This window comes from Mus caroli, unplaced genomic scaffold (assembly GCF_978045245.1).
Source record: "Mus caroli unplaced genomic scaffold, Mus_caroli_1 scaffold_16, whole genome shotgun sequence".
Taxonomy (NCBI): Eukaryota; Metazoa; Chordata; class Mammalia; order Rodentia; family Muridae; genus Mus; species Mus caroli.
Window position 1 is genome coordinate 1,625,427 of NW_028227271.1, and position 18,156 is coordinate 1,643,582.

Sequence of the window (18,156 nt, forward strand, 5' to 3'; positions counted from 1 at the left end):
CCGTGCACCTGAGTTCCACACGAGCATCGCCGGTGACAGCTCTCCAGGTCCGGTGGAGGGCAACGGGGGGAGGAGGGAAGGAGGAGGAGGAGGAGGAGGCGGGAGCAGCATCCGGAGCGGAGCTGCAGCAGCGCCGCCTTTTGTGCTGCGGCCGCGGAGCCCCCGAGGTGAGAGCCTGGGCGACTTGTGGGGGTGGGGGACAGGGATGGGTTCGGGTCTTGGGATCCTGGCGTGAAGGGAGGGTCGGGATACAATTGTGGCGTGGTGGGGGAGGAGGTGACTCAAGGATGCTGAAGCTGTGGGATGAAGGAACTAGAGCCCTGGACCCGACGCCTGGAGATAGGAAGGAACGGGGCGAAGCTGAGGGATGCGGCGGCCCAGCTTGGAGATCAAGAGCCTCCAAAGCTGTGGTGGATTATGCGAGGATGAGGGTGGCTAGGGGAAGACCTAAAGGACAGCGGGCAAGAGCACGTCCTCTCCTCCTCAACCTCAGGACCTAGAGAGGAGGGAGAGTTGTGGCCCTCTCCAGGGAAGGGATGGAAGGGCAAGGCCTAATATACCCACCGCCCCCCCTCCCCCACTCCTGCACCTAATAGGCTCTACCTGAAAATTAGGCTGCACCTACACCTGCATGCCCTAGCAGGGCCCTCTCCCCCTTCCATCTGTAATCCCTCTAATCTCCAGCTGTGGCATTTCCTATCCTCCGGTCCAGCTGTTGCACCCCCTCCTCCATTTGGATGTGGTTTTCTCTCTCTTCTGCCCGCTCTCCTCTGGTTTCCTTAACCCATTTCCCTAGTCAGGCGCTTCACAAACCTCCCTTTTTCTCACACACTCACCAAACTCCTTGGCTTACAATCTTGGTAGGCAAGGCTTTGGCTGAGGGTGGAAAGAGAAGGGGGGTGGGTTCCATAAACAGTAGTAGGGCTGCAGGGAGGAGCCTTGTGGCTCTCTGTCTTCTGCCTCTTTGGCCTTCAACCAAAAGAGCATGCACATGAGGTCTCACACACCCCAGGCACCTGGAGCCTCACTCTAAACTCTCTTCTGATTCTCCCGGCCGCTCCGTGGTTTTCAGGCAGAGGGTCATCCCAAGCTTACACCAGTAGCAAGAATTTGGAAAGGAAACAGCCCAAGTTCCCTCTGGGCCTTGCTGTCCAGACATTAGTAGAGCGCTGCCATCTCTCATGGAAAGTTATCTGGGCCCCAAGTTGGGTCCAACCAACTGTTGACTTCCAGGAAGACCCCAAGGTCCAATACTTGCCAAGTCCTAGATCGTTGGTGGGCGGAGGTGGAAGATGGAAGGTGTGGCTGGGGTTTCCTAGACTTCTTCACAAGAGCAAAACCCTGTAAAAAGCAGTTACTGCTCTGAGTCTCTGGGAGTGGGGGTTAATAATAAAATGATAGAGGACACGAAATTCCAGCACCCACCTCTGCCTTTGCTGCCCAGGCCAAGGGAGTAAGAGAATGGGAAGTGGCAGCTTTTCTAGAGTCCATTGAAAGGATGCCAGCAGAGGACATGGTGGCTTTAGGAGAGTTTGTCCATTTGCCCCCATGAAAGCCCGGTCATGTGTGAACCAGGATTAGGGGCCATGCTGTTCTGGGGAGTAGGGAGCTCCAGAGAAGAGCCCTGTTCTTCAGTTTTATCTATTTATTTATGGTATTAGGAATTGACCCCAGAGCCTACATTCTGGGCAAGCTTTCTACCACCAAACTAGAACCATCAGGTTGTTTGTTTGTTTGTTTTCAAAATTTTTGAGACACAGTGCCACTAAGTTACCTCTCAGGTACTTAAACTTTAAATTCTTAAACTTGAACTTTAAATTCTCCTGCCTCAGCCTCTTAAATAGCTGAGCCTTTGAGGCCTGTGCTGACAGGCCTGGCAGGTCGAATTTTTCTTTATTTTCCTTTTTTTTTTTTTTTTTCCCAGCTGGTTCTCTACCTCCCTTTCTTCCTCATTATTACCTCTTGTCTTGAGGAGGTAAACAAAGGAAGCGCAGAGAATGGTGGCTGGTAGAAGCCTCAGCACAGTGGAGGCAGGTGGAGACAAGTGGATCTCTGTGAGTTCAAAGCCAGCCTGTCTACACAACAAGTTTCAGGGTAGTCAAGACTACATTGAGTCTGTCTCAGCAAACTAAAAAGAAAAGACAACTTTGTATCAGGGTCTAGTGGTGGTTCAGGTGGTAAAGGCCTGACAAACATGCATGCAAGAAGCAAAGACAAGACCCTGGGTTCCATCCCTAGCATAAAGCCAGCCTGCCATAGAACTTCACTTTCTCCTACACTGGGAAAGTAAAGGCAGGAGTTCACGGTCATATTTCACCACATTGCAAGTTCAAGGCCAGTCTGGGTGACATAATACCTTGTTTCAAAAAGAAAAATATTTTTTTCTATGTACTTTGTGTGAAACATCATGGTTGCTGTCTATAGAGTGCATCCTGTGTGCCAGGTTCCAGGCCGAAAACTTGTTTTGGTTACTTCAGTGATGCCTATAACGTCATCAAGTTTCGCTGTCGTAGCTTTAGGGATGAGGACACTGAAATGACTTAGTTATTCAAGACCCATTAGATAGTCTTGGTGGCGTTCGTGTTTCAGTAATCAGTGGGCTAAAAAGTCAAAAATGCAAGGAGGATCAGGACTTTGAGGCCTGGCACGGCCTGACAGCAAACACCTTTAATCTAGGACCCCGGAGTGCAGAGGCTGGCAGATCTCTAAGACTAGCCTGGTCCACACATCAAGCTCCAACCTAGCCACGGCTACATAATGAGAGCCCCACCCACCCATCTCTTTCTCTCTCTCTCTCTCTCTCTCTCTCTCTCTCTCTCTCTCTCTCTCTCTCTCTCTCTCTCTCTCACACACACACACACACACACACACAAGGAAAGAAGTCAGCATGTGGCTAGAGCTGGGCCTATCCCACAACCTCATGTATGAATGATATAGGTGCCACTGTCCACTTTTAGATGCAGAACAGCTTTGTTAGCAGACCTTATATACTATAGGTCACCTAGCCAATCAGAAGCAGCCCCGGCCTCTGCTGGTCCTGAGGCCTATGGCTCTCTCATGCCTAGACCAGGGGCATGAATTAAAAAACATGTAAAAACAAAACCATCATCTTTTATGATAAAGGAAATTCAACATTATTACTGAAATAATATAGACACGCCAAAAGAAGAGAGTTGGTAACCAACTTGTGGTACATGCCTGCAATCTTAGCACTTGGGAGAAGAGACAGAAGGAGTTCAAGTCTGGGTTGTGCTATTTGAGGCGCCATCTTATTTAAGGAAGAGTTGAAGCATCCATAATTTCACCTGTTACCTTTTTATTAATTTTTTCAAATTTACAGACATTGGTGTTCTGCCTTAATATATGTTTGTGTGAGTGTCAGATCTTCTGGAACTGGAATTAGTCACGAACTGCTATATGGGTGCTGGAGATTGAACCGAGTTAACTCTGGAAAAGCAGCCAGTGCTTTTAACCACTGAGCCATCTCTCCAACCCCCTTCCCTGTTATTATTTATTTATTTATTTATTTATTTAGATTTATTGATGTGGGTACACTGTCTTCAGACAGAAGAGAGCTTGTAACCTGCCATGTGGTTGCTGGGATTTGAACTCAGGACCTCTGGAAGAGCAGTCAGTGCTCTTAAACATTGAGCCATCTCTCCAGCCCCTCTGTTACGTTTTTTAAGACAAGGTCTCACTATGTAGCTTAGGTTGGCCTTGGACCCAAGATCCACCTGCCTTAGCCTCTCTGTTTACAGGTATATCTTAGCTCACATGGTTACTTTCAGATAGTTTTAAATGCAAATTCAGTTCTGGTTCTATATATTCAGCTTCTTCCATGCTTGACTTACTGTCGGAGAGACACTGTGACCCATGACATACTGGTCCTGCTCTCTGCTTTTATGATCTGAGCAAGGATGAGAGCTAATTTCAGCCATGCCATCAGAAGGGCTGACATTATTTCTTCATTAACCACAGGGAACCAGCTAGGGGGTAAGAACGAGGTGCAGGACTCCAGGCCTTCCCTGCAGTTTGCAGAAGCAAGACAGCAAATATGGCATCTCCAGCATGTCTGTTGTCACATGACCACTGAAACCTAAAAGTGACATTGGTCCCGGGGTAGCAAAAGGTCAGAGACCAAGTCCCCCTTTCTTCTGATTAAACAGGAGAGCTGGTCTCCCTTGAATCCACAAAGACGTGGTGTCTAGCTAGTTGGAAAGACAGAACAGATCTAGGAAAATGGCCAGCACAGTTCACTGTACCCTCTTTCCTTCTCCTACCCCTCTTCTGCCCTTAAGGCCAGGTAGGAGTCTCACAGAGACGGGACATAAGGCAAGGCTGCTTCATCAACCCTTCTCCCTGAGCAGCCCCCCCCCCCCCCAGTCCCCTCACTGTCCACCTTACTGGCAGAAGTGTGATAATAGGGAACCTCTGGGCCTGACAGGGGAGAACCTGGGGATCTATGTTCCCCCAGTTCTCAAGAGGTAACTCCCTATTTAAAAATAAGGCCTAAAAGAGTGGGCATTCGGGCCGGGCGTGGTGGCGCACGCCTTTAATCCCAGCACTTGGGAGGCAGAGGCAGGCGGATTTCTGAGTTCGAGGCCAGCCTGGTCTACAAAGTGAGTTCCAGGACAGCCACGACTACACAGAGAAACCCTGTCTCGAAAAACCAAAAAAAAAAAAAAAAAAAAGAGTGGGCATTCTTTCCATGTGGGGAGAACTCTAGGGTAAGGACAATGGATCCTGTCAGAAGGTAGAGTAAACCTGCAGGCAGGCAGAAAGTACAGCTGCATCCATCCGAAACATCTATCCTCCAAGGGTCTCAAAGGTAGAGAACCAGGAACCCCAAGCCATGGCCACTTTCTCCTTTGCAGCCTCTCCTCAGACTAATTAGAAGAGAGTGGAACCTCCCAGCCTGCAGGAAAATGATGTCCAAGCAGGCAGGGATAGTTGGGTGTAAGAACTCAAGGCACAGGCAGATGGCCACACCTCTGAGCAAAGCCTCCAGCACTGCCCCGCCACACAAGCCATTGGATGCTGCTGTTAAAGAAAGAGAGCTAGGGAGAATCCACAGAGTTCACCTGCTACAGCCTCGCTGCCTCCTCTGGCGTGAAAGCCTAGGAGGACTGAGGCAGAGGTGAGGGCGACTTGTATACAGGTCCCAACTCTGTAGCCTTCCTGTGGGACCCTGAAGGAACCATCTGTAAAGTAGGAGAACTGGCCGTCTTTAGAGCCTCTCCATTGGTAAAGGCAGGGACCTCTGTTCCCTTGCAGTCTGACAAAGATACTGTCCACATTTAATCCTTGTGGTTCAGAGTGACAGACGAATCCCTCCTCTATGCTCCCCCCCCCCCAGGCACTGCATAATTGATGGCCAGGGAGACAGGTTGCCCTCCCCCAGGGTGACCGAATGTCTGGGGCCCCAGGGCTTCTAGTCCACCACCCCCAAAGTCCCGGCGCCAAGACCCAGCTGGGGTCAATGAGACACAGCTGGTGGGTCAGGAATAAAGGAAGCAGAAAGGGGGACATTTGCTGGGAAAGAGGAATCTCCAGTTTACCATGGCTCCCTGGAGACCCTCAACCCTCCCTGTCTTCTTTCAGGTCGATCTGGAAGATCTGTCATCAGCCTGAGGGGTGGTAGGGGTACCCCGAGCATGACTGAATACCCTACCTGGGTCTCATCTCCTGGCTTCTTCAGCTATTGCCACTGCCCTAAAAGATGAGCAGGTGAAATGGCTTCTCTGCTCTCCCCAGGCCCTGGATACCACAGGGCCCTCTGGGGATGCCTGTGTGATCTGAGGCAGGCAGAGCTGCAAATTGATTCTGAGGATGTCATCCTCTATGACTAAACTAAGTCCAGATGATGGGGGTTGGGAGGGGGGGCACACAAACCATTTTAAAAGGCCTGGTGGTATAAAACCCAAAACTCAGCTTCTAGATAGGAAACGGACTAGGGAAGGGAGAGGCGGTCTGTGTTTTTCATCTCCATCTTCCCAGAGTTCTCTGCTTTTCAGACCGGCTTTTCAGGCCATTCTCCAGGTTTGAAGCTGTTGGCCAGTCTCTCAGCTAGTTCCTTTGACTGTTCCTTTCTTGTCCCATCTCCATTTCTTAACTTATGTGTGGTACTGTACCCCCAAAGCAACCCCACGAGTCTTCCCCTCCAATCCCTGCCACTTTTTCTCCACCAGGTGCCGAGCCCAAGTAACTAAGGTCAGAGGAAGGTGGGTTTCAGATCACCCAGGTGGGGGATGACTTCGGGGTCCGCATCTGTATGCTGGCAGCAAGCGTAGCCTGCCCAGGTCAGGGGCGGGCTCCTACGCGGCCCCGCCCCTGCCTCGCGTTCACGTGACCCTGGGCTAATCTTGTCCCGGTGACTTCACGGGCCCAGTAGTCATGGTTACGCCGCAGCGCCCAGCCCTTCCCCCAGCTGGCTGTGCTCTCTTCTCCCCTCTTGGACCCCTCCCACAGCCGCGCCCCCAGCCCCGCACCACGTGACGGTCGGGAAGGAGGTCGACAGGGGATGGGGCGCCGTGGCAGTAACCCCTTCCACTCCGCTTGCCGCGGTGCGGTCACTGGTGGCCAGGCGGTCCAGCAGGTGGGCCGAGAGCTTGCGAGAGCCCCAGCCTCGGGGCTTTGGTGAGGGAGGCGGAAGCCTTGGTTGGGGTCGTTTGCAGGAAATTCTCCGGTGCGTTTGCAGGCTGGTCAGTGCTTGTAATTTACCTTACAATAGACACCGTGGCTCTCCAAGCCGCACATTTTGTAGGCTGTGACGGCAATTCAGAGGCTGTGGTTCCTGATTTCTGGACCTTGGTTTTCTCTAGATCGTAGGAGAACTAATAATGCCTTCTTTGCTAGGCTGTTCTGAGGGTGCAGGGAACTGAGAGATACACGGAGCATGTGCGGCCCTGGGTGGGTAGAGCAGTGCTCCTACTCTGGTTGGAAGCTGAGCGGGAGCCATGGAGCAGGAAGCTCAGGCTTTGCCCACCTAGAAGGGAATTAACTAGACAGGGTTGGAACTTCACGGAAGACTTCCAGGTTGAAGTGAATTAACTAGACAGGGTTGGAACTTCACAGAAGACTTCCAGGTTGAAGTGAAACTTGGAAGACAAGAAGGGTAACCTTGTGACGCCAGTGGGGCTAATAATGCCAACTGTATTTGTATACTTTTTAGTTTTTTAATGACAGAGAGAAAAAGAGAGAGAGAGAGTGTGTGTGTGTGTGTGTTGAGCTAATGGCACCTCACACTTGCAGGGCCTTGGATCCCCTGGAACAAGAGTTATAGGGGTTGTGAGCACCATGTGGGTGCTGGGAATGGAACCCCAGTCATCTGCAAGAACAGTAAGCACTCTTGACCCTCATCCATCTCTTCGCCCCCTTAGCATATATTAATTACACATAATAATGGGTTTCACTGTTACATTTTCATACGTGTGTGTGTAATGTACTTGATCACCCATATTCCCCATAACTCTGGTTCCATCGTTCCCATACCCTTCTTGTCCCCTTCCATTTTCATATCAGGTTTTTTTTTCCTTTTTGTGACCCACAGAGTTTAACTAGGTTTGCAAATAGGATCATGAATGAGGGTTAATTTACAGTATCACTAGCACCTTACCAGTGGCTATACCATCAAAGAAAATGTCTTTCCTTCTCCCCAGCAACCATTAGCTGCATGTATAGTCTCAACAATAGAGGACCAGAGGGAGGGAAGAGGTGATGTGGTGTGAGCCCTCCATATCTCAGGATTGCATGTTCACATATCCAATATGTGATAATCACTATATTTTATGCTGATAATCAATATATCCCTAGAGTTTATGGGTTGGTTTGTTGGTTTGTTTGTTTGTTTGTTTGTTTTTAAGACAAAGTTTCACCCTGTAGCCTAGGCTGGCCTGAAACTCACTATGAAGCCAGAGATGACCTTGAACTTCTGATCCTCTCACCTCCATCCCTGACTGCTGGGACTGCTGGTATGTGCCATTATGTGTGTGCTGTTGGAGATTGAACTCAAGGCCTCTTCCATGCTATGCAAGCACCCTACCAACTGAGCTATAGCCCCAGCCTTCCCACCTTAGAGTAGTATATTGTATTGAGGATTAATTTCAGTAATACATTTATACCAAATGCTAACTTACATAATAATTTCTTGAAAAGTTCACATTGTCTTTGGACACCATAATTCAGAACCCTGATATAGCTTCGTGTCCAGGGTAGCTTAGATATCAACATAAATAAGCCACTAAGGTATCTAAAGCAAACGGGGCTGATGAGTTTGTGTTTTGGGTCTTTCAGAAGCTGGATAAGAAATTAAGAAAGAACTTAAGAGGCATTTGATGGTGACAGCTGATGAAGCAGTATAAGGACAGAATGACAATGTGTCATTTATTATAAATTTTTTTAATTACTGTATATTATGTATGACTGTTTTACCTGTATGCATGTATGTGTACCAAGTGTGTGTCTGTTGGATTCTCTGGAACTGGGGTTACAGATAGTTGTGAGCTACCATGTGGATGTGACATTCAAACCCAGATCCTCTGCAAAGCAACTAAAGCTCTTAGACACTGTGCCCAGCCCAGTATGTAGGATTTTCAAATGTACTAGTCACAGAATCAACTGAGGTGCTTGTTAACTATGCAGATCCCAAACAAATCCCGTACCCAGTGAGAGTCTTCAAGAGCAAGGACTGCAGATGATGGTTAGGCAAGCTAAGACTGTTTCCCAAACTTCCTTTGCATCATGCTCTGAACATACTCCTCTGTGGCACCCCACACACACTGTGGTTCGTTCCCAAGAGAGTACTGCAGGGGCTGAAGAACTTGCCTCAGAAGCTGTTAGATTGTTGTCAGGGAACCTTGCATCTCATCCTATGATATCCAACTAAACATGTGGCTGGAAGAATAGTACGTCTATTGGAGTCAAGTTCTGAAGTAAGCCTGAAAAATTGGGAGAGTTTGTTGTGCCTGAGTGCTATTGCTACCTAGTTCAGCTCTTTGTATGACTGGAGAAATTGACACTTAACTATACTTTACTTGAATCAAATGTAAAACTTAGAATTTGTATTGGTAGTGAATTAGTATTATTTTTGGAGATAGCGTCTTTGGTAGCTCAGACTGGCCTCAGATTCACCACTACTTAGCCAATTGGAGATAGACAGGGTCTTTTGTAGCTCAGGCTGGCCTCAGATTCCTACTTACCAATGACCTTGAATGTTTGATCCTCCTGCCTCCAACTCCCAAGTGCTGGGGTGATGAGCCTGTGAACCATGCTTGGGTTTATGCAGTTTAGGGCCTTTTGCCTTCTAGGCAAGTGCTCTACCTAAGCCACATCCTCAACCCATTTTTATTTCACACAGGGTCTCCTTTATTCAGACCAACCTCAAATTTGCTGTGTAGCTGAAAATGACCTTGAATTGATTACTGCCTCCATCTCCCCAGTGCTGGGATTGCAGGCATGCACCACCACAGCAGGTTTATGTGGTGCAAGGGCTCTGTGTATGCTGGGCAAGCACTTTACCAACTGAGTCACATCCCAGTTCCTCGACTTGTGATTTTCTAATTAGTGCTATTTAAGTAGCACATAGCTACAAACTGGGACGTGTTTCTATTGCCTGGGAAGCTGAATCTTGGTTTGGGGATCTAGGGGTAGAAGAACGATGCAGAAGGCTAGAGCTTCACACAACCCCATTGGATAATTCTGCCCTCAACCCCTTTATTTTTCCAGTTGTGCCAAGGAGATAGTACAGCTCTGTGGTTATGGTTATAGACACAAGATCACATCCCACTGGAGAGGCCTAAGTAGGTACCTGTAAGCACAGAGAAGAAAGATGGGCCCAGATACTAGGTGTTCCTGGGAAGACCTCAGTGACTGTTAACCAGGGAAGCCCAGGAACATCATCTGGGTACCTTAGTAGAAAGCCTGCCAGTACCATATGTCATTCAATATAATGATGCATTTAGGTGCATTACCACCATGTGCCCAAGATTTAGATCCAGGGTAAAGTGATCCCTAGACTGGACTTAGTGATACACACCTTTAATCTTAGCACAAAGGAAAGAGGCTGGTAGATCTCTGTTAAGCTCGAGGCCAAGCTATTCCAGGCTACTGTTCCAGGACAACCAGACCTATATTTGTGGGAGGGGGGAATCTGATTTCATATAATATCTGTATCTTTTACAGTCAACGTCAGCTGACAAGAATGGGTGCTGCAGGGGTTAATGACAACTGCACAGCAAAGAGGAAGTATTTCAGTTGCGCTTTTTTTTTTTTTTTTTTTTTGAGACAAGGTCTCACTGTACAAACAATGCTGGCTTTGAACTCTGCCTCCCAAGTGTATATGCCACTACACGAGGCCTAGTTTTATTATTACTAAAAAAATACGTATATTTTTAGATTTATGTGTATTGGTGTCTTGCCTGCAAGTATGTCAATGCATCGTGTATGTACAGTATCTGGAGAAGCTAGAAGAGAGTGTTGGATCACTTAGAACTGGAATTTCAGATGATTGCTAGTCATGGTTTAGGTTCTAAGACTCAAAGCCAGGTCCTTTGCAAGACCACCAAGTACTCAATGCTGAGCCATCTCTCCAGCCCTTGCTTTTGTTTTTGATCTTGCCATGCTGGGCATGAAACCTAGGGATCCAAGTACATAAGTTAAATGTTGCATGATGACACCAGGCAGTGGTAGCACACACCTTTAATCTCAGCCCTTGTGAGACAAGAGGCAGGCAGATTACTGAGTTCGAGGCCAGCCAGGGCTACACAGAGAAATCCTGTCTTGAAAAAACCAAAAAGGAAAGAAAAGGAAAGGAAAGGAAAGAAAAGGAAAGAAAAGGAAGGAAGGAAGGAAGGAAATGTTGCATGATGGAACTATGATTACACCACCGCCATCTCTTCTGCAGCAGCGGTTAGTCCAGTGCCTCGCACATGTTGAATTCTTTGCATTCCATTACTCTAGCCTTTGTACTTGAGTTTGATACTTTAAAAATTGTGGGGGTGTGAATGTGCTGTAGTACATGAGAGGCCAGGACAACACTTTTGGGGGTTGGCTTTCCTTCCACTGAGTAATTCACTAGGCTTGCAACAGCAAATTATTTTACCCACTGAGTCTTTCTTTAGCCAGTACCTGAGTGGGTTTTTGCTTCCCTCTGATGATACTCAAGTATATTATTTGTATACAAGAGTATTGTTGATCACTAATCGGTACCAAGAAGAAGCTCCTCTGTATTAGGTTTCCCATAGGGTACAGAGAGTTGACACTCAGGCCAACTCCAGCTAGGTACCGTGAGCTCTTGCAGTAACTGGCTGATGGCCCTTCCCTCCTTAATTCCTTACAGGGCCCGCTGCTCAGGACACCTGGCTCCAGAGGCCATGGCCTGCCTCCATGAAACCCGAACACCCTCCCCTTCCTTTGGGGGCTTTGTGTCTACTCTAAGTGAGGCTTCCATGCGAAAGCTGGATCCAGACACTTCAGACTGCACCCCCGAGAAAGACCTGACACCCACTCAGTGTGTACTTCGAGATGTTGTGCCTCTCGGTGGGCAGGGTGGAGGAGGGCCCAGCCCCTCCCCAGGTGGAGAGCCTCCCCCAGAGCCTTTCGCCAATAGTGTCCTGCAGCTACATGAGCAGGATACAGGTGGGCCAGGGGGAGCCACTGGGTCACCTGAGAGTCGAGCATCTAGAGTTCGAGCTGATGAGGTACGTCTGCAGTGCCAGAGTGGCAGTGGCTTCCTTGAAGGTCTTTTTGGCTGCCTGCGCCCTGTCTGGACAATGATTGGCAAAGCCTACTCCACAGAACACAAGCAACAGCAGGAAGGTAGGCCAGATCCCTGTAGGAACACCCTCCATTTCCTTCAAGTCCTACCAAACCTTCCTAATCTGCTTTATTTTCCTTTACATTTGTTTCTGGTGCTAGGATTAGACACTACATGCTAGATAAGTGTTTTACTTACTGCACAGCTGAATCCTCAGCTCTTCAGTATTTTCTCACATTGTGCCAGGAAACTGAACCCAGGAACTTAGGTTTTACACCTCCTAGCCAAGTGCTCTACAAATGAGCTATATACATACCCTTATGTCCACCTAGCTTTTCACAAGACTACCCAAGTATTTCCTTCACTAGACTTTTCAACCTACTTTGTTTTCTCATCATTGATATACTCAGCCAACCCTTGAGTGTCTCAAGTTCAGTGCAGATCTTTCTGAGCCTGTGGCACTGTGCCTCCTACCTACAGACCTTTGGGAAGTCCCCTTTGAGGAAATCCTGGACCTGCAGTGGGTAGGCTCAGGGGCTCAGGGTGCCGTTTTCCTGGGACGCTTCCACGGGGAGGAGGTAGCTGTGAAGAAGGTTCGAGATCTCAAGGAGACTGACATCAAGCATCTTCGAAAGCTGAAGCACCCCAACATCATCACTTTCAAGTGAGGTCCAGGGCAGGGGCTGGGGATACCATGACACACAGGACTCCCCTCACCTGGGACTATATCCCCTTTCTCAAAGGAGACCCAGAAATGGCATGGGTAGAAACGTAGGTCCCAGGTACACAAGGCAGATATTAAGCTTTACCCCTGTCTGTCCCTCAGGGGTGTTTGCACACAGGCCCCCTGCTACTGCATCCTTATGGAGTTCTGCGCTCAAGGACAGCTATATGAGGTGCTCAGAGCCGGCCGCCCTGTCACCCCCTCCTTGCTGGTTGACTGGTCCATGGGCATTGCTGGTGGCATGAATTACCTGCACCTGCACAAGATTATCCACAGAGACCTGAAGTCACCCAAGTGAGTAAGGATGCAAGCTGATGTGCATGTAGGTCACCTACCCGTGGCAGCCTGGCCAACTCCCTATGTTTTAGATTCTGCCCTAAGTCCATCCCTTCTAAGTGGCAGTCCTCTGGAGGACTGTGGTGAGCCTCTCAACTTTAGGTGTGTCAGATATTATCAGAAAGTAAGAGCAGTTAGATGGGGTATGGAAAGATGTGGATCCTGGCTGACTACACTCTTTACCAGCATGCTAATCACATACGACGATGTGGTGAAGATCTCAGATTTTGGCACTTCCAAGGAGCTGAGTGACAAGAGCACCAAGATGTCCTTTGCAGGAACAGTAGCCTGGATGGCTCCTGAAGTGATCAGAAATGAACCTGTGTCTGAGAAGGTTGACATCTGGTAAGCAGCAGGATGAGACTTTTAGGACGGGTACAGAGGTCATGCAGGTCTGGAGAGAACCCTTCCAAATGATGTTCCTTCCTCAGGTCCTTTGGGGTGGTGCTATGGGAACTACTGACTGGAGAGATTCCCTACAAAGATGTAGATTCCTCAGCCATCATCTGGGGTGTGGGAAGCAACAGTCTCCACCTGCCTGTACCCTCCAGCTGCCCAGATGGTTTTAAAATTCTACTTCGCCAGTGCTGGTAAGGATGGGAGCTGGGAGACTGGACTGACAATAAAGAAACACCTAGAACTCAAGACATCTAGGTTCAGATGTCCTTAGCAAAAGTAAGCTAAAGCTTTCTAATCTCTCCAAGGTCCAGGACACAGAATGTGTACCAAGGGAACTTAACTTACAACTTACAGGCTGCTCTGGCCTGCAGAAAACACATCAAAGATTTGCATCATATCTTCTTTGAACATGTATCTGATTTGATCCAATGATCAATATTTACGATGTCAGGTTGCTGTTGCTGTAAAGCAGAAAGACGTCACTGACCTTACTCAGTCCCCAAGGAAGGAAGACTGAACCTGTTACTGACATCCCCAGTGTTTCCTTTGATGGAATCAGTTAAAAGTTGTGGGGAAAGTTGTAGCCCTGGCTGTCCTGGAAGACACTATGTAAACAAGAATTAAAGGCACCACAACCAGACACCAAACACTTTGCTCAGGTATAAATATTAGAGCCAGAAACTGGTGGCACATGCCTTTAATTCCAGCACTTGAGAGGCAGAGGCCACCCTGGTCTACAAAATTAAGTTCCAGGGCAGCCAGAGCTACACATAGAAATCCTGTCTCAAAAAAAAATCAAAAGGAGAAAACAAACAAGCTAGGTTAAATAGACCCCTCTCTGTGGTATTTTGGTGTTAACAATGGTATCAGATTAGGTGCTAGGAAAATATGCTCTGGTTCCATTCTAATCCACCTTCTTATTTCACAACTCCTTTAGGAATAGCAAACCACGAAATCGCCCATCATTCCGACAGATCTTGCTGCACCTGGACATTGCCTCAGCTGATGTGCTCTCTACACCCCAGGAGACTTACTTTAAGTCCCAGGTGTGCTTTGGGTGGAAAAACAGACCTTTGACCCTTGCAGCCATGGCAGCTTTTGAAGTGACCAGTAAATGTGACTGAATAGATAAGTCCTTAGAGAAACATCCATTTCCTTTTGTAACTTACAGTGGCTCAGGCAACCTTCCAAGAGCACAGGTCTGTGAGGTGACAGGGACATAGTCCTCACCCCCTCCCCCGTGTCTCTCCATCCCTAGGCAGAGTGGCGGGAAGAAGTAAAACTGCACTTTGAAAAGATTAAGTCAGAAGGGACCTGTCTGCACCGCCTAGAAGAGGAACTGGTGATGCGGAGAAGGGAGGAGCTCAGGTATGTGCCTATTTAGGAAAGTGAATCTTATCTAAACAGCAGGAACCATTCATCATGGAGTCACAGAGAACACCCAGCTCACCGAGGGAAAATCATCTGCCCTTTCAGACATGCCCTGGACATCAGGGAGCACTATGAACGCAAGTTGGAGAGAGCCAACAACCTGTACATGGAACTGAATGCCCTCATGCTGCAACTAGAACTCAAAGAGAGGGAATTGCTCAGGTAGGTAAATAACACTTAAGACAGTATAGCGCATTCCTAGTTTTCATGAAAATAACCAATTTAGGAGACCCAACTGAGTCTGGATTTTTTTAGGCGAGAGCAGGCTTTAGAAAGGCGGTGTCCTGGTCTACTAAAGTCACACCCTTCCCGGGGCCTCCTACATGGAAACACTATGGAGAAGCTCATCAAGAAAAGGAACGTGCCACAGAAACTGTCGCCCCACAGCAAAAGGTGAGACCCACATGAGGACATTGCAGGAGGGATCCTTGCAAGGATCTCTTTAGTGGGGAGAGACTTACCACTGTTAATCTGAACATTATACTTTCCCTCCCTTACCAGGCCAGATATTCTCAAGACAGAGTCTTTGCTACCTAAACTAGATGCAGCCCTAAGTGGGGTGGGGCTTCCTGGGTGTCCTAAGGGCCCCCCTTCACCTGGAAGGAGTCGGCGTGGCAAGACCCGTCACCGAAAGGCCAGTGCCAAGGGCAGCTGTGGAGACCTGCCTGGGCTTCGTGCAGCTTTGCCACCCCATGAGCCTGGAGGACTAGGAAGCCCAGGGGGCCTAGGAGTGGGCCCTTCAGCTTGGGATGCTTGCCCCCCTGCTCTCCGTGGACTCCACCATGACCTTCTACTCCGAAAGATGTCATCATCATCCCCAGACCTGCTATCAGCAGCGCTGGGAGCCCGAGGCCGAGGGGCTACAGGGGGAGCTCGGGATCCTGGCTCACCACCTCCACCCCAGGGCGATACTCCTCCAAGTGAGGGATCAGCTCCTGGTTCCACCAGCCCAGATTCACCTGGGGGAGCTAAAGGGGAACCACCTCCACCAGTAGGGCCTGGAGAAGGTGTGGGGCTGCTGGGAACTGGAAGGGAAGGGACTGCAGGCCGGGGAGGAAACCGGGCTGGGTCCCAGCACTTGACCCCCGCTGCGCTGCTGTACAGGGCTGCTGTGACTCGAAGTCAGGTAAAGTATGGGGATGTTCTTCTGCCCCACACCTCATTTCCTTAAAATCCTTCATCTCCTCAAGGGTCCAAGTGCTAACTATACCCCAACCCCACTCAACTATGTATCGTTGCCCAATTCTTAATGACTTACCATTTTTTGACTGGTTTACTTACACACACCTACCCACACCCATCTCTACTGTAGAAACGTGGTATCTCATCTGAAGAAGAAGAAGGAGAGGTAGACAGTGAAGTAGAGCTACCCCCAAGTCAAAGGTGAGTGGTGCTGTAATGGCATCTTTCACTTTGGGAACTTTAAAGGACTCTACACAAGCTGTAACCATGCCTCAACATTTAGGTGGCCTCAGGGCCCGAACATGCGTCAGTCACTATCTACATTCAGCTCAGAGAACCCATCAGATGTGGAGGAAGGTACAGCTAGTGAGCCTTCCCCAAGTGGCACACCAGAAGTTGGCAGTACCAACACTGATGAGCGGCCGGATGAACGATCTGATGACATGTGCTCACAGGGCTCAGAAATTCCACTGGACCTACCTACTTCAGAGGTAGTCCCTGAACGTGAATCCAGCTCCTTGCCGACACAACACCAGGATGGCCAGGTAAGTTTGAGTTGCAACCACCAGACACTGAAAAGTGAACTGGGATCAGAAACCCAGTCATTTGAGAATCTAAAGATCATTATTCCATAACCATGAAAACAAATATCCATGTAAGTAGTAGTTGAGAATTAATGGTCCCAGCATATAGTGCCTGATGTTTGTGTGGCAGCTTTGATGACACTAATCATCAAGGTATCCTAAAAGGAGTCTAGCATAGTGCCTTGGACCTATGAACGGATTAAAAAAAAAAAAAAACTCCACTGATAATATAAAAGGGTCCCCAAGGTTCCCCCACCTCACTGCATTTCTACTCTTCACAGGGCCCCAATCCTGAAGACTCAGACTGTGACAGCACTGAATTGGACAACTCCAACAGCATTGATGCCTTGCGGCCCCCAGCCTCCCTTCCACCATGAAAGACACTCTTATTCCTTGTACATAGAGAAATATTTATATAAATAATATATATGCGCCACATAATCAACAGATAGATGGGGCTTTCTTAGCCTTAAGCCAGGCTTAAGAGTGAACGACGCCCCTGACCAATTACCGAATAAGTTCTGGGGACACTGGCAGCTGTGGGAATGAATGACTCCAAGTACTACCCTAGAGCTATAAGGAAAGGAAGCTGGTCCCTTCTTGCTTCACCCCATTCCTTATGTTGAACAAGCAAGTAGGCAATAGAAAAGCCAGGCTTGTCTCTATACTGTCTATCCCTGAACACTGGAGGGGCAGGAAGAAGATTCACTTAAAACTGCACTTTTATTTTCTGTTTACTGTTTACACATTTTGCACTTGGGAGGAGGGAAACTAAGGCTGGGTCATCCCTCTGAGGTTTCTCAGGTGGCAATGTAACTCATTTCTTTGTTCCTGTTTCTCTGCCCAAACCCTGGCTTTGGGCCCAGAGGCAAGTTAAACGACTAACAGCATGTGATGGCTCAGGCTGAAGAACTGGGGTGCTGTTAGTCCCCACTGTTATCTTGGTGCCTGGTAGGGGTGGGGACTGTCATATTGTAACCCCTGTGAACAACCTTGAAATATAACCACTCCATGCAGGCCCAACTGTCGAGGGTTTTCTTGGTGAATGAGTGGAGTGGTATAATACATGGTTTCGCCTTGGATTTAAGATTTTATCTGAGGAATTTGGACAAGTTACTTTCTAAGTTAACATAAATGATAGCAGGTAAACTTTTCTAAATGATTTCAGAACAAGGAGGTCTCAAAACACCTATGGAGATAACTAAATTAAAGAATGCAAGGTAGAACAAGGGGCAGCCATTCCCAAGTTTACTATCCACGAGTTCCTGCCCAGCTCCATAAATGCACCAGCTGCTCTACAATCCTAGGGTAAGTGTATTTGTCAATCTCCGTAAACAAGTTTTCAGAGGCTACCCAGTATCATGGAGGGGGAGGCGATCGAGGGCAAATTAAAAAAAAAAAAAAATTGGAGTGGTAAAAAAGGAATTAATTAATTAATTCTATTGAAACTAAATCAGGGCTCTCTGAAGGTTAAAAGGTATAAAAATAACATCAAACAGGAACAACACCCACATAAGTCACTGTGGCATCCAGTTTCTATTCACAAAGAAAAAGCTCCAGTCCATCTTTTAATTTTTTTTTTGAAAAATTCCTGACATTACAGAACTAAACTGAAATGTATTAATAATCCACTCTTACATTTCCATGACAAACAAAAATTCATGAGCCAAAAAAAAAAAAAAAACCCAAAAAAACAAAAGGGGGAGAAGCTTATAAAACTAAATATGGATATCTCAGCGTAACTGCTG

At 48.0% G+C, this 18,156-nt stretch overlaps 1 protein-coding gene across 6 annotated transcripts; it reads left to right on the forward strand.

Annotated features, from left to right (window-relative positions):
- Positions 1 to 33: 33 nt before the first annotated feature.
- Positions 34 to 18,107, forward strand: Map3k12 (mitogen-activated protein kinase kinase kinase 12). 6 transcript variants are annotated; one of them, XM_085831688.1, is made up of 16 exons: positions 34 to 167; positions 7,252 to 7,338; positions 7,882 to 7,970; positions 11,336 to 11,814; positions 12,233 to 12,416; positions 12,579 to 12,770; positions 12,999 to 13,157; positions 13,244 to 13,402; positions 14,149 to 14,257; positions 14,470 to 14,579; positions 14,688 to 14,804; positions 14,898 to 15,035; positions 15,144 to 15,768; positions 15,955 to 16,025; positions 16,108 to 16,369; positions 16,690 to 18,107. In XM_085831688.1, exons 4-16 carry the CDS (start codon positions 11,370 to 11,372, stop codon positions 16,783 to 16,785), a joined length of 2,667 nt encoding a protein of 888 aa, XP_085687814.1. In that variant the 5' UTR covers positions 34 to 167; positions 7,252 to 7,338; positions 7,882 to 7,970; positions 11,336 to 11,369; the 3' UTR covers positions 16,786 to 18,107. The 6 variants fall into 6 exon arrangements, with proteins under 6 accessions (XP_085687814.1, XP_029325610.1, XP_029325607.1 ...); XM_029469745.2 differs by lacking the exon at positions 34 to 167 and adding an exon at positions 6,411 to 6,595; XM_029469747.2 differs by lacking the exon at positions 7,252 to 7,338 and having other exon boundaries at positions 35 to 167.
- Positions 18,108 to 18,156: the final 49 nt, after the last annotated feature.

What these genes read in the sequence shown, in the direction of transcription:
- Map3k12 (XM_085831688.1), top strand. Translation starts at nt 11,370, where the DNA reads ATGGCCTGCCTCCATGAAACCCGAACACCCTCCCCTTCCTTTGGGGGC. An exon ending in ACACAAGCAACAGCAGGAAG is followed by an intron (nt 11,815 to 12,232) that starts GTAGGCCAGATC and finishes TCCTACCTACAG; the next exon opens with ACCTTTGGGAAGTCCCCTTT. An exon ending in GAGCTACCCCCAAGTCAAAG is followed by an intron (nt 16,026 to 16,107) that starts GTGAGTGGTGCT and finishes CTCAACATTTAG; the next exon opens with GTGGCCTCAGGGCCCGAACA.